The sequence below is a fragment of the Drosophila arizonae genome, chromosome 2 (genome assembly GCF_054131065.1).
Source record: "Drosophila arizonae isolate 15081-1271.41 chromosome 2, UAZ_ARI_1.0, whole genome shotgun sequence".
Lineage (NCBI taxonomy): Eukaryota > Metazoa > Arthropoda > Insecta > Diptera > Drosophilidae > Drosophila > Drosophila arizonae.
Window position 1 is genome coordinate 18,728,830 of NC_142922.1, and position 23,970 is coordinate 18,752,799.

A 23,970-nucleotide genomic window follows, 5' to 3' on the forward strand; every position below is an offset into this window, starting at 1 on the left:
GGAAAAAAAAAGTGTTCAGGAAAACAAAAAATCATGTAATTAAAAAAAGATTTTCCATTTTTTCAGTGGACTTTTGTCCATTTTTTTTCCTTTATTAGATACCCTAACTTCGCGCCAGCAAGGGTCACCTTGAAGCGGAAGTTAGGGTACAAAAAGCCGGCAGAGCAGCATAACGCCGAAGCGACGGGGGAGAGGAAGGGCTGCATCAGGAAAAAAAAAAAACGAAAAAAAACCAACAAAATAAAGAAACTTTAGTGCGTGAACAAAAAAAAAAAACCATATGCATTTCTGAACACGTGAAAAAAAATAACTAATGAAATAGAAATTTGGAAATAAAGTCGTATTTGCATGTGAAAGAAAAAAAAAACTGCGAAAGAAAAGAATTTGTGCAAGACATTTAAATTGCCGACGGCAAGTGCTAAGTAAAATTTTTTTTGTCGAGAGAGATGTAAAGAAATCAGAAAAACTAGTGGTTTACAAGCTCAATCATAAAATCTATAATTACTATATACAATTAGCACACAAAACGAAAGCAATAAATATATATATATATCAATAAATAAATATATACCAATAAATATATGTATTTGAATAAATAAGTGAAAATGAATAACTAAGAAACATAAAGCAAAGTACAGCATCAAAAGAAAAAAATGAATCCACACACAATTAATACCCTATAATAAAAACTTGAAGTAAGAAAAAAAAAAATTCAAAAAAAAATAACTAACAAAAATAAAGCTAGAAAAAAAATCAATTATGTGTTAAACCAAAAAAAAAAAAAAAAAAAAAAAAAAAAAAAGATAAAAAAGTTAAAGATCATGTTGTTCCTCCCTCCCGCCAATATACCCCATTTCTACACTTAACAGCTGACCACGCAGAAAGGCCTTTCGTCGCGGGAGTAATAAAAAAAAAACTGTAAGTGATTAACCCCAATGTGCCCTTGTCCCCAATAATTTGCAAAAAAAAAAAAAAAAAAATGAATAAAGAAAAAGTTTAAATTTATTTAAATAAAAAGAAAAATATGGAAAAATTTGAATAAAAAAAAAAAAAAAAAAAAAAAAAAAAAAAAAATTAAAATTAATACAACAATGAATAAAGATTTGGATTTCTTATGTTTTTCTATTTTTTATATATTATTATACTATTTCTGTGAATTGATTTGTTTTTTTTTTGATGCAGCAAATATAAACATGAATGAAAAGAAAAAAAAATTTTAATTACACTGAAAAAAAAATTTAAATAAAATTAAATTAAATAAATAAATAATAAGTAGTACTATAATCAATAAAATTAATAATGCTAGAAAAAAATTAATAATAAAAAAAAAATAATAATAATAATAAAAAAAATAAAAATACATATATATAAATAAATAAACAATTAAAAATTTTTTTTAATAAAATTTAACCACAACAAAATTTTATAAACAAATGTATATATAGAAATTTTTTTTAAATCAAAAATAGAATGAATCAATACGTATTAGACAAAGAGAAAAGAAGATAAAAGAATAACGTTTTAGAAAAATAAAACCAGCAGAAAAATAGTAGTCGTATAGTTGTAAGAGAAGTAAAAATTATTATTGAAATGGAAAAATAACTGTAGCAATGAAAATTTTATATATAAGTTTTGATTATTAGTTATAAGAACTTTGTTTTTTTTGAGTCTGCGTACTCAACAATAAATTTGGAAAAAAAATGATATCTACAAGTTACGTTAGTTATTGAGAAGGAATCATGCGATTCTAAAAGTCCAGTAAGTTTGGTTATATAATGGGGTAGGAAGTCGTCTGATTTTTTTTAATGGGGGTTTTTACAAATTTTTAAATTAAAAACCATGGTAGGGTTGGGTGGAGAAGCGGGTGCCAATCGTCACCTAAGGCCTCGCCTCTTCATATTTTTTTTCTGGTATAGGTACAACCTCTGTGTTCGTCTTCCCCCCTTCCCCTTCACTTCGGTCCTGTGGACCATCTTTAGGGATCTTAACAATTTAAAATTTGTGTTTGGGAGATTTGAGAGATAACAAAGAACCCCCCCACACTCCCGAATGAGCTAAGGGACCAGGAGATCCCGCCCGTTATCTCTGAATCTATGGCAAGCAGTGTAGTAGCAGAATATATAGCACGCGTCGGCCTCTATACATATATAGACCACCCGAATTCCATTACAAATTTTATGGCGCCCAACGTGGGGCACTGAGGAGCGTTGATCTTTAGCGATATTATGCGATCTTATGAGGTAGTGAGCGTAGTAGTCTTTAAAGATTATATGCTTTCAGTGTACCGACTCCAAAATGAGGCATACTAGACTCGAGTTTACTTTTAAATGAAGTTAGTAGCCGCATTTTATATTTGTGAATATCCGATACGCTAACGATAGTTAGTTAGATAGTTCGTTTATAGAGTGGTAAATTAAATGTAGTTGTATTGGAACTCTAGCATTTGTCTGAGAGCGGATGCATTGCCGACAACGCATTTTCTTTACAAGCCCACTCCTTTAAACACAAACAAAACAATCGGAATTAAGATCAGTTTTCACAATAGCTCGTTTGTTTTCGATAACCTTTTATATCTTTATTGAAGTACATGTGACTTCAAGAATATAGGTCCGCTTCTGGAGCTTGTGTATTTAGCTAAGATTGGATACCCTGCCGATGATGGATACCCTATAATTTTGAAGATAATATGACAATAAATTTATAATCGGGTTTTCATTCCCGATAATAAAAGTTGGTAGATGTAGTACATTAATGTTGTAATTAGTACATTACTTTATTGATGAATATTGCTTCGCCAATTTGACATCGGATGTTAGATGCAATAGCCCAGTCTGTATTCCCTATGTGCTCATACCAGAACTTAAAAAAATATGGAATTGACTTCCTCCCCATTTATATTAACCAAAACAATTCATTATTAGCTTTGTATTATCAAACTTTCTTTTGTTACAAAAAATTTAGGATTTCTGTTTGTAGAACCGTTTTAAGATAATAATTGAAGCCACTATGCCTCTTGCTCGTAGTCCGCAACGTAATTCCGCATCTTCGGATGATGCTACGAAGAATTGCGACATCTGTGGTCAGATTTTGACAAATACACAGTCTTGCTATATCACGAATTGTAAACATATTTATCATAGGCGTTGCCTGGAAGAGTGGTTGAATGATCGCAACACTTGTCCTAATTGTGCAGCGGTGATAAATATACAAGATTTGAAGGTAGTTATCGGAAATTGTTCGCCTCAATCGAAGCAAGCAGATCCGTCAGTCCCAGGTCCAAGTTCTCGGGCAGTGACTCGAAACTTGGCCAAAGCATTAAAAGAAGTAGATAACCAGAGAGTCACAGCAGATCAGCGTGCGTTGGAGGTGAGTGAAGAGCCGTTAGTTGAGTTAGACAATAGTATTGGCACCAACCAGAATGAACATCCTCCTTCACGTGGAATGAACACTAGAAGACGAGGTCGTCCTTATCGTACAGGTACCAATCGGCGCGAAGATCACGCCCCAGTTGATTATTCTACAATTCAAAATATGATCGAGCAAACCGTAACTCGATTAATGTCTTCTTTGAATTTAAGCAATCGGTCTCCGCCTAATGCTTTACCGCGTCCGTCTGTCCAAATGTCATCGTCAAGTCAGACATCAGTCCATCCGAGTAAAGTCGCCCAAATTATACAAAAATGGAATATTCAGTTTGATGGTACTGAGGAGGGCTTAGGTGTAGACGAATTTATGTACAGGGTAAAAGTATTAGCTGAGGACACGTTAGATGGGGATCTGGAGGCTTTGTGCAAGCATATGCATATACTTTTCGCCGGAAGGGCAAGAAACTGGTACTGGAGATACCATAAGAAGGTGGAACGTATCATTTGGGCAGATTTTTGTTTTGCGCTACGTCAGCAGTACACGGATTATCGATCCGAATTTGCAAGTAAAGAGCTAATACGCTCTCGAAAACAAAAAGTAGGTGAATCTTTCACAAATTTTTATGAGGGGATTGTGTCGCTTATCGACAAATCTTCAGTTCGAATCGACGAAGAAGAACTGATTGAAATCCTTAAAAACAATCTTCTTCCCGAAGCGCGTCACCAGCTGTTATATCAGCCGGTGCATTCCGTAGGTCAGCTTCGAAAATTGGTCCAGATGCACGAAAATTTAGTTGCTGAAACTAGTAGCCAAAGGGAAAGTAGTTCTCGTCTCAAGCAGCCCTTTCAGAGGCGACCAATTTATTCAGTTGCTGAGCTCGATGACGACAACGGGCAGATTGAGGGCATAGAAACTGAAATCGCTGCTGTCCAACAGTCAAATATACGCTGCTGGAACTGCGATACACCAGGACATGTGTGGGAAAATTGTTTAGCGGAGCGTCGCGTGTTTTGTTACGGGTGTGGTGCACTTAATGTGTATAAGCCACAATGTAAAACTTGTATCCAACGCTCGTCGGAAAACCGACAGAAGGGTGCGTCCAACAACAACAGGATGCCCCCTGTAAAGACCAATTGAGATCAGAAGAGGAGATCAACGCTGTCATCCCTGAAGCTCCTTCGCCCGAATCCAATTTAAAGTCTGTTCAAAATAAAAATATCAAGCCCCTGCACATGTTACCTTATCATGAACGCCTCAAAAACTATCTAGAAGTAAAACATAGGATATTTAATGAAAAAAGTCCTTTAAAAACTAGGAGTGCTTTGCGTTGCAAAGCTTACTATAAAAAGCTAAGAAAATATAGAAAGTTTCTAATTTCAGCAATAATTAATGATAAAAATGATTCGCGTTGTTATGCCAGCGTTAATTTTTTTCAGTTTACTGAGCTGGGTCTATTAGACACAGGCGCTAATGTTAGCTGTATTGGAGCCTCGCTAGCTTTAGAAAACTTCTCTAACTATTCGGAGTTTAAGTCACTTACATCCCAAGTGCAGACGGCAGATGGGAAAGCTCATAGCGTGGTTGGTGTACTGAACGCCCCAATTAATTACAAAGGAACTACGAAGACTCTTCGATTATATATTATTCCATCAATTAAGCAAAGATTAATTTTGGGTATAGATTTTTGGAAAGAATTCTCTCTAGCTCCTCACGTAATTAGCGCTATGCAGTCAACTTCGGATGAGTTTGATAAAAATTCCACAGCTAGCACAGATTTAGTAGATAATTCATTCCCATTAACTGATTTAGAATTGCGACAATTAGAAGTCGTAAAATCTCTTTTCCCTAATTGTCAAGAAAAACTAGGCCGTACGCATTTGATTCAACATCATATTGATATTGGTGATGCACGACCAGTTAAACAGCGTTTTTATCCAGTCAGTCCGGCAGTTGAAACGCTATTGTATAAAGAAATCGACCGAATGTTAGCCCTTGATGTTATAGAACCATCGATTAGCGCCTGGAGTTCTCCCATGCGATTGGTAGTGAAACCGAATAAAATTCGGCTATGCTTAGATGCGCGTAAGCTAAATGAAGCAACCAAAAAGGATGCTTATCCTTTACCAGCGATAGAAGGTATATTTTCGCGTATGCCAAAAGCAAATTATATCACCAAGCTTGATCTAAAAGATGCTTTCTGGCAGATTGAATTGACCAAAGAGGCAAGGCCATTAACTGCATTTACCATACCTGGCCGACCTCTCTACCAATTCAAGGTAATGCCTTTTGGCTTGTGTAACGCTCCAGCAACCATGTGTCGTCTTATGGATGAATTAATACCCCCAGATCTACGCTATTGTGTATTCGGTTATTTAGATGATGTATGTGTAGTTTCAGAGAGTTTTTCAGCCCATTTAGCAGTGCTAGTACGCCTTGCCGAACAATTTCGCAAAGCAAATTTAACATTGAATATTGAGAAAAGTCAGTTTTGCGTTAAAAGCGTAAATTATTTAGGACATATCATAGGCAGTGGTGGTATCTGCACAGATCCTTCGAAGATTGATTGTATTAAAAATTGGCCATCACCAAAGAACCTTAAACAGGTTCGAGGATTCCTAGGTATTTGTGGGTGGTATCGAAGATTTATAAAAAATTACGCCGAACTCACATGCCCTATAACTGACACACTCTCAAAGAAAAAGAAGTTTTTATGGCCCGTAGAAGCACAAGAGGCTATGGACAGATTAAAGCTGATTCTTACTACAGCGCCAGTTTTACAGAATCCCGATTTTGAGAAAAAGTTCTTTCTGCACTGCGATGCCAGTAATTATGGAATTGGAGCCGTGCTAGTTCAATTATCCGCAGAAAATGACGAAATGCCGATTGCGTTTATGTCAAAGAAACTGAGCCGAGCACAGCGAAACTATAGTGTAACGGAACGAGAATGTTTAGCCGTAGTTTTAGCTATAGAGAAATTCAGGTGTTATTTAGAAATGCAGGAATTTGAGGTAGTTACAGACCACTCAAGTTTGATGTGGCTGATGCGTCAACAAAATGCATCCGGTAGACTTGCCCGATGGATTTTCCGCTTGCAGCCATATAAATTTACTATTTCTCATAGAAAAGGCAAAGATCACATAGTTCCGGATGTCCTTTCAAGGATGTGTGAAGAAGAAGTTGCAGCGTTAGAAATTGGCCCGATTGTCGACTTGGACTCAGATGCTTTCTTTGACTCTGAGTATCAAGAGCTCAAGAAGAAATTTACTCTTGAGAAATCCAAATTCCCAGACATTAAGATATCTAGCCAGTTTATTTACATTCGAACAGAACATTCTAAATGTGTAGAAGACCAGAATGAGAGTTTGTGGAAGTTATGGGTTCCCGAACGACTTAGAACAGATGTGCTTAAACAAGCTCATGACAGTGCGATTTCATCACACTGTGGGATGCAGAAAACAATAGAAAAACTACGGAGAAATTTGTTTTGGCCAGGATTAGCTAACGATGTGCGTGCTTACATACGTAGTTGCGACACCTGCAAGGAAACTAAATCTCCAAATCAAATTCTCAGACCACCAATGGGTTTACAGTCTCCCACATGCAGACCATTTCAAAGACTTTATGTTGATATTCTAGGACCATATCCCAGAACTAAAAGTGGTAATATAGGCTTGTTGATTGTTCTAGACCATTTTAGCAAATTTCATTGGCTGTGTCCTTTGAAGAAGTTTACTTCATCTGTCATTCAGGAATTTTTGCTGAAGAATATATTTCACTGTTATGGAGTTCCAGAAGTCTTAGTGAGTGATAATGGTAAACAATTTCGTGCTAATGACTTCAATGCATTTCTGACAGAATTGGGAGTGAGACATGTGTATACCGCTCTATACTCACCACAGAGTAATGCGGCTGAACGTGTCAACCGCTCAATTCTATCTGCAGTTAGAGCATATCCAAAAGAAGATCAGACAGAATGGGATAAAAACATAACAGCTATTTCATGCGCATTAAGGTCGTCACTTCATCAATCATTAGGTTGTTCGCCTTACAAAGCTCTCTTCGGATTAGAAATGATTACTCATGGAGCCGATTATCGTCTCTTGAAAAATTTGTCGCTTTTAGAAGAACCGCATCTGTCTGTTCAAAGAACTGACAAACTCGCTTTGTTGCGAAAAGATCTGCAAAAGAACATTCGTACTGCATATGAGCGCAATGCCGCACAGTACAATCTAAGGTCCAAACCAGTGTCCTTTAAGGAGGGTCAGGAGGTTTTCAGAAGAAACTTTAGTCTCAGTAAATTTTCACAAAATTTTAATGCGAAGTTAGCACCGCAATTTGTTAAATGCCGAATTAAAAAGAGGCTTGGCAATAGCTTCTATATTTTGGAAAATTTACAAGGCATAGAAGTGGGAACGTATCATGCGAAAGATATTCGTATCTGATTCCCGCTAATCTTCCAACTATCGTGTCAGATTATCGTGTATGTAATGGTCGTAGCAGAGTTATTGTACCTAAATAATTGCAGTGCATATCATTCGCGACAAATGTGTCGCCTGCACTGCAATGACCGCTGAGCGGCCCAAAAGCGAGCCTCGAGAGCGAGCTTTTGAGAGAAACTCTCAAAGCTTTGGGACTCAGCGGGCGAATTGCACCTATCTTCGCGTCTCACTTTCCAAGAAGAGGAAGAGAGGAGACTGGAATGGGGGACTATAAAAAGAGCCACATGGGTCAAATAGTTCTTTTCCGGCATCACGAGATCATCAAGTCAGTTTGGTTGTGCTTAAAATTTAAAGTAAAAAAAATAATTAATTTAACTAAACCAAATAATAAAAAGAATTTTTGGCAAAATAAAAACTCCCGAAGTCAATAATTAAAAAAGTGAAAGCGATCGCGTTTGATTTTTTTTGGCATTGAATTGCATTGAATTTGCAGCGCGCAGCTGCCCGTCTCAAAATATATGTAAAACATATATACATTTATTTATATTATATAGAGATCAGGTACGTGGAAAAAAAAAGTGTTCAGGAAAACAAAAAATCATGTAATTAAAAAAAGATTTTCCATTTTTTCAGTGGACTTTTGTCCATTTTTTTTCCTTTATTAGATACCCTAACTTCGCGCCAGCAAGGGTCACCTTGAAGCGGAAGTTAGGGTACAAAAAGCCGGCAGAGCAGCATAACGCCGAAGCGACGGGGGAGAGGAAGGGCTGCATCAGGAAAAAAAAAAAAACGAAAAAAAACCAACAAAATAAAGAAACTTTAGTGCGTGAACAAAAAAAAAAAACCATATGCATTTCTGAACACGTGAAAAAAAATAACTAATGAAATAGAAATTTGGAAATAAAGTCGTATTTGCATGTGAAAGAAAAAAAAAACTGCGAAAGAAAAGAATTTGTGCAAGACATTTAAATTGCCGACGGCAAGTGCTAAGTAAAATTTTTTTTGTCGAGAGAGATGTAAAGAAATCAGAAAAACTAGTGGTTTACAAGCTCAATCATAAAATCTATAATTACTATATATACAATTAGCACACAAAACGAAAGCAATAAATATATATATATATCAATAAATAAATATATACCAATAAATATATGTATTTGAATAAATAAGTGAAAATGAATAACTAAGAAACATAAAGCAAAGTACAGCATCAAAAGAAAAAAATGAATCCACACACAATTAATACCCTATAATAAAAACTTGAAGTAAGAAAAAAAAAAATTCAAAAAAAATAACTAACAAAAATAAAGCTAGAAAAAAAATCAATTATGTGTTAAACCAAAAAAAAAAAAAAAAAAAAAAAAAAAAAAGATAAAAAAGTTAAAGATCATGTTGTTCCTCCCTCCCGCCAATATACCCCATTTCTACACTTAACAGCTGACCACGCAGAAAGGCCTTTCGTCGCGGGAGTAATAAAAAAAAAACTGTAAGTGATTAACCCCAATGTGCCCTTGTCCCCAATAATTTGCAAAAAAAAAAAAAAAAAATGAATAAAGAAAAAGTTTAAATTTATTTAAATAAAAAGAAAAATATGGAAAAATTTGAATAAAAAAAAAAAAAAAAAAAAAAAAAAAAAATTTAAAATTAATACAACAATGAATAAAGATTTGGATTTCTTATGTTTTTCTATTTTTTATATATTATTATACTATTTCTGTGAATTGATTTGTTTTTTTTTTGATGCAGCAAATATAAACATGAATGAAAAGAAAAAAAAATTTTAATTACACTGAAAAAAAAATTTAAATAAAATTAAATTAAATAAATAAATAATAAGTAGTACTATAATCAATAAAATTAATAATGCTAGAAAAAAATTAATAATAAAAAAAAAATAATAATAATAATAAAAAAAATAAAAATACATATATATAAATAAATAAACAATTAAAAATTTTTTTTAATAAAATTTAACCACAACAAAATTTTATAAACAAATGTATATATAGAAATTTTTTTTAAATCAAAAATAGAATGAATCAATACGTATTAGACAAAGAGAAAAGAAGATAAAAGAATAACGTTTTAGAAAAATAAAACCAGCAGAAAAATAGTAGTCGTATAGTTGTAAGAGAAGTAAAAATTATTATTGAAATGGAAAAATAACTGTAGCAATGAAAATTTTATATATAAGTTTTGATTATTAGTTATAAGAACTTTGTTTTTTTTGAGTCTGCGTACTCAACAATAAATTTGGAAAAAAAATGATATCTACAAGTTACGTTAGTTATTGAGAAGGAATCATGCGATTCTAAAAGTCCAGTAAGTTTGGTTATATAATGGGGTAGGAAGTCGTCTGATTTTTTTTAATGGGGGTTTTTACAAATTTTTAAATTAAAAACCATGGTAGGGTTGGGTGGAGAAGCGGGTGCCAATCGTCACCTAAGGCCTCGCCTCTTCATATTTTTTTTCTGGTATAGGTACAACCTCTGTGTTCGTCTTCCCCCCTTCCCCTTCACTTCGGTCCTGTGGACCATCTTTAGGGATCTTAACAATTTAAAATTTGTGTTTGGGAGATTTGAGAGATAACAAAGAACCCCCCCACACTCCCGAATGAGCTAAGGGACCAGGAGATCCCGCCCGTTATCTCTGAATCTATGGCAAGCAGTGTAGTAGCAGAATATATAGCACGCGTCGGCCTCTATACATATATAGACCACCCGAATTCCATTACATGTTGTTGCTGTTGTTGTTGTTGCTGTTGTTTTTGTTTCTATACAAATGAAGTGCACAGCGATTAGTGCATTTGTGTAGTTGCCTTTTGTTTGAGTTATGTTTCGGTATCTTTTTCATTTTCTTCCTATTGCATTTAACCCTCCCGCTCCCCCCCTTTGGCTCGAGCGCTAGTTTGCTGCTTTTCTTGTTTTTTTCCAAAGAAAATTAATTGTTTTGTAAACACGTGAGTTATTTTTTTTTCTGGTTTGACAACGCATTGCATTGAAAATCGACAATTGCCGTGAGACTGAACAGAAACAGAGCTGCTTATATATACACGAAAATCGAAAATCGTATATCTATAAGAATACCTATGTATATATGTGGGCTTCATAGGCAGACATATGTATATTACACTTGGCGGAGACAATATGCATCTTAATATCTCGCTGTTTGCATTCAAATGGACACACATTTATCTATGGGCTGTCAGCAAATGCTGCCGTACATCAATCACCCAGTCTAAGCACTTTATACCTTATATAAATATAACGGTCTGTAAACCACATATATATATCTGTATAAATATATATTATTTAATCTTGTGACTTTTGTCGAAGAGACTGAAATCACATGTTTAGGCTAATGCATTGAATAAATTATGATAATTTCACTTGTTATTTAGTTATTAATATTTGTTTTAAACGAAAATGTTTTCGCTTTCATTAGAGATAGTCTACCGAGAAAATAGCTTGAACGACTTTGACATACCCTACAGTTGTTGTCTATCCAGTTAATATGTTCTCAAATTAATAAACAGAATATATATTTAAATATATTCAAAGAATATTAATAATATATTTAAACTATTCAAGAATTAACCCCACCTTTGTTTGCTACTACAGGGTATGCTTGCACTGATCACAGCCGACTTTGGCATTGAATTGACTCAAGTGGTATGGCTTTTAAATAAATATCGAGTCGAAAAAATTCTTACAACACGCCATTAACATGGCTTTGTTTGTTCGGCCAGCTCTGTTTGGGCAATTTGTTTTTATTATTGCCCCGCATTGTAGTCTAAATACGAGAAGGGGGGAAACAAAAGCGAAGCTATCCAAGTGTTGAGCAAAATATGTAACCACAATAGTATAATTTGCACATAAAGCATAATGTAAGTGGGTTTTGCGGTTTGGCTCTGTTTCGGCCAAGTTGCATTACCGAAATTGAAATTGCGGTAAGCGGAGCCAATGAACGGTTAGCAAATAGATGTGGGACGGAAATATAATTTTACAAACTTAAAACTAGACATAAATAAAAAGAAAATTGGATGCAGAAATGCGAAAGAGTTTTGTGAACTGCAATATATATCCACTCGGTCTATTTAATTTCGACTTTTAGAAAATCATATAAATAAGTACTTACTCAAAACATTCACTTTGGGTAGTTTTTATATACGTTTACAAAAGAAAAATATTTAAGGCATTGATTAATAAAATATATTTAGCTAACTTTTCAGTCAGCAATTGGAATGTGGTAGGCAAAACTTGTTATTTTGTAAATGTCATTAAAAATAAATAAAAACAAAAATAAATTTAATCATTGACAGCGACTGCTTTGAAAACAAACTAAAAGGCATTTGAAACAACAAAACCAGCAATAGTAATAATAAATAGTGTGTATTAAACAAAAGCGCAGACTTCAAATGCTCAGATAAACAGGCTTTATGTATTTATTCAATAGAAATATCCATGCATATTTATATCAATCGACTTTATTTATATATTAAATTAATAACACAATTTCCGAGGTAGTCCCGCCACTAAGTATATGTGTACAAATTTGCATAAAAAAACACAAAATCAGAAAAAAAAAATCAGTTTAATAAAATGAAAACAAACGCATTTAAATTTCAAATGCTGCTTAGGTGATAAATGTTCGAGCACTCGAGCGAGCCCCCCTCGGTTTATGGCGAGTGTTACCCAAGCGCCGAGAGGGGCGGTGGTGGGCCGAGGGCGGGGCAGCCAAGCGTCTGACATGGACTAATTAAGTTGCGCACTTTGCTCAGATTTACTACAGCCGACCAGTTTAGTCTGCTTCAGCGATCCCAAACTTCGCATCCATCTGTCCATCCATCTGTCAGCTCAAGCCCTTTAAACAAAACAATAACAAAAACAAAAAACAAAAATAAAATAAATGAAAATAAATCTAAACAAAAGCAAATGTCAAATTCATTTGAGACGCATAAATTTGTTTTTGTTTTTTCTTTTTGCTTTTTCGTATTGCTAAAAAAAACGCGCGATAATCGTTTTTGGCGGACAGTTCAATGACTAGGTCTAGGCGGATTATGGCTAAATGTCAGCTGTGCCCAGATCTTAGAAAACCTTTTTATACCCTGTACTGGGTGACAATTAAGAGATGCTGTAGGTTGATCAAGTCAGGATGACAGAGCAGTTTAACATTTATATTTGAGCTTTAAGAGCTAAAAAAATATAAACATATAAACATATTGAAGTCTACATCAATCTAATGTTTTGTCTCAGTATATCAAAGCCTGGCTAATATATCATATACCTCTGACCCAAACGTATTTCGAGTCTAGAAGAACAACAATTTGTATCTTCTCTAAGAGCTAAGAGTGGATTAATAAGTTCTTAGACGTTCATACATTACATTTTTATATTGCTCTATATAAGTCTTGGAGTTTCTCTTCAAACAACCGAAGCTTGTGTATGGGGTATAACATCGTCGATCATTTACACAATTATGATCTGTCGAATCGATGACTGTGTGCCTTGTGTGTGTCTCTGGCGACTGCTTCAGCTTGTCGTCAAGCAGCAAGATGAACTCGTCTAATTTATTGAACGATTTGTCGCACAGTGAGCGAAAACTAACCGCAAGACATTAAAAAGTGGCAAACAAGTAAAAAATATTTTTGCACACAATGGGAAAGATAACTATGCTCTGTTTACTATGGATAAAAAAAAATTTATTTTTATTTAATTATTTTATTTATATATATTTTTTTTGCATAATAAAAGCCGCTTCCTCACATCTCTAGTCATTTCAAATTGGACTTTTTTTTTTTTTTCAAGTGGCAACAGATTTTATTTATTATTCAAATCAACATTTTTGTATGTTGTTTTGTCGCCTCTAATTTAAATTAGGTTTTATTAGAGCATAAATTTGATTCAAGCAGCCGCAAAAGTTGCGCTTAGAATTTGGGTTATATCAATGGCACGATGGGGTGTGTCAAATGTTGGGGGCAGCCAAGGCGGAAATATATGCGATAAGATTTGGTTTATCAAAAGTAAACTTTCGCTTTCCCAATCGGGCAAGTCCAGTTATATATTTTCTTGGGGTCTCTTGGGCGTGCTGGCAACTGCCAACTGCGGGCAAAAATGGGTAATTTGCAGATCCAGCAATAACTGTTATTATATTGCCACACAAGCTGGCAGCTCCTTGACATCGGCTATCAGATGATGTGGCCCGGCCATTGTATAACACACTTATATGTTGTTGTTTTGTGTTTTTTTTTTTTTTTTTGGTTTTGATTTTATGTTCTTCATAATTTGTTGATTATGCGCCCCCGGCTGCTATGAACTTATGAATGACAGACACGGTGGCCCAAAACGGAGCGGGGATCATTAAAATATACATTTGATTTGTGTGCGCGCGGTGGGCAACGTCTGAGGTGTTACTTTAAACACAATCCAAATGATTTTTTTTTGTTCAGCTTTTGTTTTGTTTTTATTTTTTATAACTTGGCACATGTGTCGCTTGTCCCTAAATAGTTTTCTTCACGCTTTAATTTTTTTTTTTTTTTTTTTTTTTTTTTTACAAATTTTTATGCTGCGCCTTTGTTGTTGTTGGTGCAGTTGTTGTGGTTTCGACTGTGCGGCTTGGGGGCTTTTGATGCCCTTACAGAATATTTAACATAAATTCTACCAGCACAAACAGCAATAACAACAACAGCAAGAGCAACAGCAACAGCAGCATATACATGAGGAAGAGGAAGAACGCAACTTGGCACACATTTTGGGCCTTTATTTTGGCAGCTGTTTCGGGTGAAAGGCATAAATAAAAGTCAAGCTGAGGTTGGCAAAGGGTTATGCATATTTTAAATGCTCATAAGGTTTTTTCTTTCTTATTTTTTTTTTTTTAATAAAAAGCTCGAAGCATGCCAATAAAAAACTGTTTGGATCGGAGCTCAACTCTAAAGGGCGTACAAAAACAAAATCTAGCATGTTAAGTGAAAGTCTTTCAAGTATTGTCAATTAATTAAAGCCAAATATTACTTTGCTTATTTTAATAGCTTTTGATTATGACATAAAATGTCACATTAAACATATTGAAATTTAAATTAATTCAGCTAAGCTAAATCTGTTAAAAAAGTGAATTAAAATGCTTTAATATTAATATATCAACGTATGAGTTAACATTCTGCTACGATATTGCTTCAAACTTTAACATAATAGAGAAATGTTAACAATTCGACAAGTTCAAGTCGCAGCTTAACATAATATGCAAATGTTATATTAACTATTTGGCTGTTAACAGGTCTCAACTACGCTGTTATCTTATCTGAAAGCTGTTTGAGTTTCTGTTAGCTTAGCATGACTTGATGCTGTTAGCAAGGCAGCGTATATAAGAATACAAAATTCTATCATTTTGTTATCTTTAATTGAATAAAAGCCAAATTATGCCTGTTAGCCAAGCAGCTGTTTAACTGTTAGCAAAGGCGCGTTAAAACAATATATTTATAGCAGCAAACATGATAAAGTTGTTAGAGAGACATATAAAAATATATATTGGCAATAAATTGTTAATGTATTTTATAAATCCCAATTGACATAAGAACCAGCTTTTTGGCCCTGGCTTTGACGTGCGGTACATGCGCTTGAGTGTGTGAGTGTGTTAAACATCTTAGGCATGCGAATACCGCATTTTTTGTCTTCTTTTTGGGACACACTTTGAGAGGTCGTAACTGTTGGCGTTTTATGCGCGTTTTAAAACGCGCACGTGGCAATGGCGACAAATGGCGATGCCAGTGCTTATTGCATAAGTGGGGTGACCGGGGTGTGTGTGCGTATGTGTGTGCATGTGTGTGCAGTGATTATCTGCAATAGAACGCTGCGACGTCAATGCAGCAGAAAAGCAATTTACATGAAATTTGGCCCACAACTCAAACGGACAGACGGACATTGGCAACGAGCAACTTATGAGTCGGTTATTTATTTTCGTTTAGGCGAGTTGGCGGCAATTGAATTGTTGTTGTTTATAGTAATTAAACCGGAGTGCACTTAAATGTTGCATAAAAAATGCTGCTGCTGTTTCTGCTGCTGCTACTGTTTCGCTGCTGTTGCTGCTGCTGCTGCTGCTGCGTAGGCATCTGAACACGTGCCAAAAACGTAGCAGCAGCAACACCAACAACACGAACAACAACATCATCTAAGTGCAACGACAACGTCACTCAGCCGCCCCGTTGTCAGCCCTGCAGCACTTCCTCAAATTGTAGCTCATAGATACATTTTGTCGCTGTTGATGTTGTTGCTGCTGCTGCTGCTGTTGCCACCGTTGTTGTTGTTGCTGCAGTTAGTGCGTGATTATTTTCAAATTCGACACAGTTTTATGCGCGAATTGTTTTTGTTGCCACATTTATTTTTAAACAACAATTTGCCAGTCGCGTTGCCCCTTGCGCTTTTCCCTTCATTTTGCGAGTTGTTTTCCAATCTTTTTCTTGCCCACTTTTCTTCGTTTGCTTAGTTGGCCAATTTGTGCATTTGGCTGTTCGGTGGGAGGGGGTAAGTCATTTTCGATGTTTCGTTGTTTTCACCGAGTTTTTTGCATAACTGTCCGTTGCGATCGCCTCCCTTTTGGGCGGTATTTATGCAACTCGTTGACCACTTGACGCGCCCATAGATACAATTGTATCTGTATTTTTTCTATTTTCCCTTTTTTTTTTCTTTTAGTATCTACCGGTTGTTTGCACTGATAGTCGCGGTGCCTAAAAATAAACTGTTCCACTTTGCGGCCGCCGTGAGGCGTTGGCTTAATATAGCCACGGCACTAATTAAATGTCAAAATTGCGCATAAAAGCGCTTAGAACGATGAATTTATGTACAATTCGACTAATCCGAAATGTTGCCGTTGGAATTTTCAAAGCCAATTCGAATATGCAATAACTTCTGTGTGTTACACATCTTTGATTTTCCAAATGTCATATGGCTAGAAATAGAGTCTTTAACAGGTGTTACGACTACTGGAAATATCTGTTGTTAAGAAAGCTGAAATCTACTTCAAGGTTCTAGTGCAAGAATACAAAGACATGGAAATGTAGGATATGTGCTGTATATAGAGCTTAACGATACAAGAGCAAAAGGCGAGTGTCAATGCGGATTAAGGGGAAGATAAATAGATAGAAGATATCTGACTGACATATGGACAAGAGAAAAACAAATATATATGTAAGAAATGGCATATGGAAGCAAGTTTAAAGATGACATAAAATTAGATGTAATAGATAGATAAAAACTAGATATTGATATATAAAAACAATTTTATACAAGTTACATGGAACTTTTATTATTTATAATACCTTCATTAAAGGTGTTTGTTTAACCTTTGTAAAAGTATTTCTTGAAAATCTAATTTGTAGTTTATATGTAGCTTAAAGATGTTTGCTTTCAATAATAACCTTTGCCGTGGCCTTCTCTCTTTATAGCTTTGAAAGTGCAACATGTTGGCGTTGCAGCCGCACACCTAAGGCCCTAGCAACAGCAAAAGCAACGAAACGAGCTGCGTTGGTTGATTTCCAGACTTGAAAGGCCGCTGCTAACTGTGCTGACATGACTAGGAAGTCATTGGAGTTGATAAAATGCATTATCAGCGAGGAAGACGACGATGAAGATCAGCAACAACATCAGCAGCAGCAGCAGCAGCAGCAGAAGGAAGGGCATGAATCGATGAAATTGAAAAGTGTTCAACAAGTCTACGATATGATAACCTAAATTGGTTGCCACCAAGCGGCGAAAATTTTGTGTCAACTGGAACGCAGAACTCTAAAAGAAAACGAATACACTGAGAAAAACAAATATCATAATTTAAACAAAAACACACAACGAAACGAATGTAGAGATATAACTTCCTTTCCTTTTCCTTTTTTTTTTTTGGTTACTCAAACGGGGCGTTCATATGTTTCAACGATATTTAAGGGCGTGTCGCACGCCCAGCAACAACTGACAAACTTGAGGCAGCAACAAATTTGTATAAACAGCAAACCAGCCAAGTACTTTGAACAAGAAAAGAAAAAGAAAGGTGAAAAGCAACAGCAACAGCAACTGCAACAGCAACTGCAACAGCAACTGCAACAGCAACTGCGACTGCAACAGCAACAGCAGCAACAACTCTTGTCCAACTGTAATTGTAATCTTTCATGCGAAGAAACCTGCGCTTGAATTGGAGGGCCCTGGCGCTGCTGGGCGCCCTCCTTTTATCGATTGAGACCCGGGCGGGTCTGTCGTTTGCCGTAACGACAATGTCGAGCCAAGACACAAATAGTACGCAAACAAACAGTAGTAATGCAAACAATAATAACAACAACAATAACAATAGCAGTAGCAATAACAATAATCAATATAATAGTAATAGTTCCATGCAAAGTGATCATAGTCATAATAGTCCTCTATTCCTGCTGAGGCGTGAATATAGTTTAGATCAAAATCAAAGTATTAGCGCTGAATTTAATATGCGAACATTAAACAACACAAATCAATCAACTGCCATAAGCCCAACCACCACAGCAACACCCAACAGCAGCAGCAGCAACAGCAGCAGCAGCAGGAGCATCACAACAGAAGCAACAGTTGCTGATGCAGATCGATTGGGATTCATTTTCTCATCTGCGCCGCATGAGCATTTGGCCATACTCTCACGCACCGAGCGCAGCATACGACATCAGCACCAGCATCTGCATCACCAGCAACTGCACCAGAGACAGCAGCAACAGCAGACTGCTGCCACCAACAGCAACAGCAACAGCAACAGCAATTTCATTGGTTCGAAATCGAAAAGACTGAATAACTCTAGAAATAATCTACACATAAATAGTAGCAATAACAACAACAGCAACAGCAACAGCAACAGCAACATATTCAACAATAATCCCAGCAATTTGGATCGTAACGAACGCTCCACAATTTCCCATTTGGCGGGACCATCTCGCAAAATACAGTTATATATGAAGAATCGTATACTGCAAATACTGCCAGATGGCACCGTCAATGGCACGCAGGACGAGCAGAGTGAATACAGTGAGTACATTTTTCTATAATATGCGCTATTTATAAGGTAGAAACGGAACAAGAATCGACATGACTTAGAGTGATGCTGCCAGTCGAGCGTGGCGAGCGATCCATAAAAGCTAGATCAAGCTTGTTCAATCAGCTCTGCTCAGAAATTGATGTATATATATATATATATATATGAATCTGAATGTATAATTGGGAATAAAAAATAAATATTGTATAAATAGAAATTGCAAACTTTTAATTAAATTCAGAATATATTTCTGTTTCTATTTCTAATCTAGTCGCAATTTGTTTTTATTTATTTATTTTTTTTAAAGTATATATACTGTGACAAATATAATTGAAAATAAATATAGAATTGAAATATTTGTGGCTGAATTAAAAACATTTATACACCTATTTTTTATTCCTTCTTTCAATGAACAAAAAATCAGAGACTGCGCCAAAAATGTATACTGTTTTTATATTACTTAAATGTTCAAAGTAGATTAAATTTTATTTATTCTTATATTATTTAGGTGCCATAAAAAATCCCATAATATCACATAATATTCGATTCAAAAACATCTACGTATATAAATATACATGTTTATATAATTTGTTTGTTTTCTTCGTCAAACTGTTTAGGTATTGTGAAATATGGAAAGCAACTAAAATCATTTCGAGCTGCATTTTTTTAGTGTCAGAGATTGTAACTTTGACCTTATGTTTGTAACAATAAAGTGTCCAAAGTAAACTTCAAAGTCGACGCCCCATTGTTTAAGTTTTCTTTCCACAAAAACTTGCCCCAAAAATCTTGTTTAGCATTTTTTCATCGACATAAACAAGCAAATAAACTAATGCGTATATGAAATATCAGCAGAGCAATATGTATGGTTCCTCATTCATACGCATGTAAATACATATATATATATATATATATATATTTAGATCACTTGGCACGCCCACTCGGGCCGCGTCCACAAGTTGAAAGTTCTCATAAAAGAAAGATGTGTGTTTGTTTCAAAAGTTTTTCTAACGGCAAGTCTAGGGCGCTACGGAATGGGGCGGAGCGGGTGGGGCGTTGCGTTTGGCCAAGAAAATATGTACGAGAGAGAAAAAAGTGAGAAAAATGTTAGAAATATATTCGTAGCGTAGCCTGTTTATGTTGAGCATCATTAAGTCAGACACTTGATTTGGCAATATGCTGCCGGCCGCTGTTGTTCGGGGCGCCTAGGAGGGGCATCTATTGTATTATTTGCCATATAAATTGATGTTGTGCGTGCGAGTGTGTGCGTGTGAGTGAGTTAAGGCTGAATTGCTTGGCATAAATCTTGCTTTAATGTACTGAGCGACCTGATTAGCTACCGCTGCTGCTGCTCATGAGTCAGCCAACTCATCAGCTGGGCATTTGCATAACTTGGCAGGCAGCTGGTTAAGCCAATCGCAACTCGTTGTCCAAATTAATTTACAGCTTCATTTTTATACAGTTTTGCTCTTCTTCTTCCTCCTCAACATTTCTTTCTGTAGCTCTTTGCTGCGGCAATTTGCAAGGCTGATAACAAAAGCAGCCGAAAAACTTGTTGAGCGCGCGGCCGGTTTTGCGCGCGTTTTTAATCGCGCGCAGGCATCGCGTCATTGAGACATCAGCGACGCGATGCTGCATAGATAGTGCATATGAGTGCTACACGTTGTTGTTGGATTTGTTGTTGTAGATTAATGAAATTTACGCTGTTGCTGCCGCTGCCCGCAGCACGGGTGTTAATTTGATTTGATTTCGTGCCCCTGCCTCATGCGATAATGCGCAGCTGTTAAGATCTGGCCCGAAAACTGTTTCGACTTCGGTTGTTTTTCTTTGGTTAAAAGGTGTCTGAAAAAGATTTTTGTAGCAATTGCACAATGTTAGGCACTTCACCACTTTCACAGAGCAGTGCTTACTTTATTGCTCATGGCTGTTGAGTTTTTTATGGGTTTTCAAACAGAAATCACGCACTTGCCAAGCTTTTAGCTCCTGTCCAGAGCTAGTTTATCAGCAATCATAACTGTTCTGTGGCGCTGATAACGAAATGACATAGATGACTGACAAAAAAAAAAAAAAAAATATAAATAAAATGTTTAGAAAGTTTGCCTAAACTTGCGAAAATTGAAGCTGTCTTAGAGACGAGAAAATTGCTGGGCATTTCCACGCATTTTCCGACAGTTCAACAAGCTGTTGACCTCCAAAAGTCAGACAATGCAGCATGCTCAAATGCTTCAGTCGGAAGTGCTCGACTAGGTAGATACCTCACGTTGTGAGTATTTTCTCTTTGTTCGCTGAATATGTTGTAAAAGGCCTATAAATTACATTTTTTATCTCTAGCTCTAATACTTGTCTAGCTGTGCCCAAAGAACCCAGTTAAAATTTTATTGCTATTCAAAGATTTGAAGGCGTTCATAACTGAAAGAGAGATTAAAGATCTATGTAGTCGTGAGGCTACAGATATGAGGCTATATATGGACATAAGCTCCTTCTCTTTATGTTAACATGAAATGATCACATCCTCTTAACTACTTTGCATGGCCAGGGTATACAAATGGACCTCGAGTTGAAATTTGCTTCAGCAGCTAACGGACCCCAGACCGGATCCTTGTGGCTGACCTCAAACCCTTCCAGTTGCTTCGGCTACCATTGCTGCTGCTGCTGCTGCTGCTGCTGTAGCTGTTGCTGGGGGCGTGCATATTTCCATAATGATATATGAGTGTAGCTGGTTACCTGACGGTTTTAGCCGCCAAGTCTGGGTCTGTGGGCAATTATGCGACTGATTTAGTGCGTGGTGCGTGGTGCAAGGTGTGAAGTTAACTGAAGTGGTTGACGTTGAGGCCGACTCTGTTTTCTTTTCGGGTAGATGCTAAAAGCTTCCGACAGATTTTTTGATAACTTAATTTACGGCACGTCTTCAGCGCGCTGATGAAATAAGTTGTTGCAGCGAGGCAGCGAGTTACTTTCACTGTCACTCGCCTTGTGGCCGGCGTGTTAATTGCTTTTAGTAAATACTATAGGCCTCTTTATGTAGCCTATACGTATGCATTTTATTTTCTCGTGCCAGATCAAAGACTGTCAGATCAGAGCTCCATAAATGTCCAGAAATGGGCGCAACAAATGATTGCATTGTTCCCGAAACGATTATAAGTTTATTTTATTTATTTTTATGACCCATCAATAGAACACATAAAGCATATAAGTTATTGCTGGCTAGCTGAGAGCTTTCCAAAAGCAGCTGGACTTCCAGATACCTAAACATTTTACTTCAAACAAATTGCATAAACTGCGTAAGTCCCCCGGCCCAAGGCATTGGCATGATTAATACTGTAATCATTCGCTTAAGGGCTATTCAGGGAGAATTTCAACACACACAGACACCAGGCCGAAGAGGGCAGCGTAGCGTGTCCAAAGAGCCAAAGCTATTATATCATTTTCAGCACATAATACAATAAATTAATTTTTACAAAAGACTCACGAGCTGTCGAGCATACAAATCTGTTGAGATACAAATCTGGCTGTATCTAGATACATCTTTATAAATTAGGCAACGACCCGGAATGAGCTATTTCTTGTGGATTCTTCAGCGAGGTATTATATCATGTTCAAAACTGTTGAGCATTTAGAATTTCCACATCTTCAGCTATGCGTATCTAGATACATTTGTATCTACAGTCTGTACATTTTAAAAAACTTTGAGATTTTATATTACCTTGCGTCATGAGTGTAATAAACAACATTTTAGACACGTTTCTTTCCATCTGATATATATCTAGATACATTTGTATCTGCAAGCTAAATTAAGAGATATGGGTCAAGATGAAATCAGTAAGCTATTAAAATATTTTTATTGCGCACTAAATATGTTTGGGACTCTGTGCGAACAGATTAGTTAAACGATAGTTAAGTATCTTTGAGATACATTTGTATCTTGAGAAGCATATATCTTAAACGGCACTTAATATCACAATTTGTTTAAGTTCACATAAATAAAACTGAAACTTGTGCCAGACATTTTTGTTGTTATATAATTTGTCTCTTTGCAACAGACTTGAGGCAGCTACGTCACAAGAGATACTGTGTATCTCGATAGATGTGTTAAGTATTTGGATAGTTTCTCTTTCATTCCACAACATTTTCGATAGTCTAATGAGCTGACTGGCGCTGTCTGGTTGCGTGGGTGGCTCGGTGGATCGGTGGCTCGGTGCTGATGCTGCAGCACTTGATGTGCCATTGTCAGCGAGTTGGCTCATCAGATCGTTGTCACTCCCTCTCTGCTCACTCTCTCTGTCTCTCTCTCACCCTCTCTCTCACTCTCTGTATGTGTTTAGCAGTGATTTATGTGGCGTACGTACCAGCATGAAAATGCTGAGAAAGTGTTTTGTTTTAGATAAGATTATGTAGCGTATATACAGTCTATTTGGCTGAAACTGAAGCGAACAACGCAATATGTCACATGGATTTATATAGTTGGCGTTGGCGTCTCTGTTGCTTTGCGAAAGTTTTCCGGCTGCCAGGTGCTGCTATTTTTAGTACAAATGGCAATGAACTGTAGTTGCTCAAGTGCCCACCGCTCGGCGATTATATAAAAGGTCTAGGCCATTGAGCCTATGGGTAATGGCCGAATCATGCCAACACCCGCAATTTTGGTAGCTGCTGGTCTGATTTTATGGCCAAATAATTGACTTTATTTTTTTTTTTTTTAAGTTCAAATTCCAAAAACAAAAATGAAATGAGCAGCGACATCGACAAGAATGTTAAATTATGCGTAAAGTTCGTTAAAATTGGTAAGCCTACCAGGTTGCTACGTAATATTTATGAAGCTGGCCAGCCTATATAAATTAACATGATTAATGATATTTTGCACGCAGTTTGTTGCCAAGCTGCTGGCTGCTGGCTGCTTTCCGAGTGGCCGTTGCTGCTGCTGCTGCTGTTGCTCTTGTAGTTGCCGTTGTTTTACAAGCATTTTTACGAGCAATTCATTTTCACTCGCCATCCAGAGTGAAAAAAATAAAAAACCAGCAGCCAGTCACATATTGACCGCTGACCGGTGGCAAAAACATTGACACAGAAACAGAAAACTACAAGAAAAGCGAACACAAAAACAGATATTGAAAATTTATTGTTTAAACATTCAAAGTGTTTA

The 23,970-nt window shown here is 36.2% G+C and overlaps 1 protein-coding gene across 10 annotated transcripts in view; it reads left to right on the plus strand.

Annotated features, from left to right (window-relative positions):
• The window catches only part of bnl (fibroblast growth factor branchless), a 68,907-nt gene that overhangs the window by 5,387 nt on the left and 39,550 nt on the right, over window positions 1-23,970 (plus strand). For 2 of the 10 annotated variants that reach the window (XR_016268630.1, XR_016268629.1), the window contains exons 2-3: window positions 67-8,366; window positions 8,439-10,292. Coding sequence is in view for 5 of the 10 variants with exons in the window: in XM_089462657.1 (XP_089318783.1) it covers window positions 17,953-18,829 (877 nt within the window). In the remaining 5 variants the exon portion in view is untranslated. Of the gene's footprint in view, window positions 8,367-8,438; window positions 10,293-17,241; window positions 18,830-23,970 lie in introns of those variants that run through there. The other 8 variants (XM_089462656.1, XR_016268628.1, XM_089462657.1 and 5 more) reach the window with 8 other exon arrangements.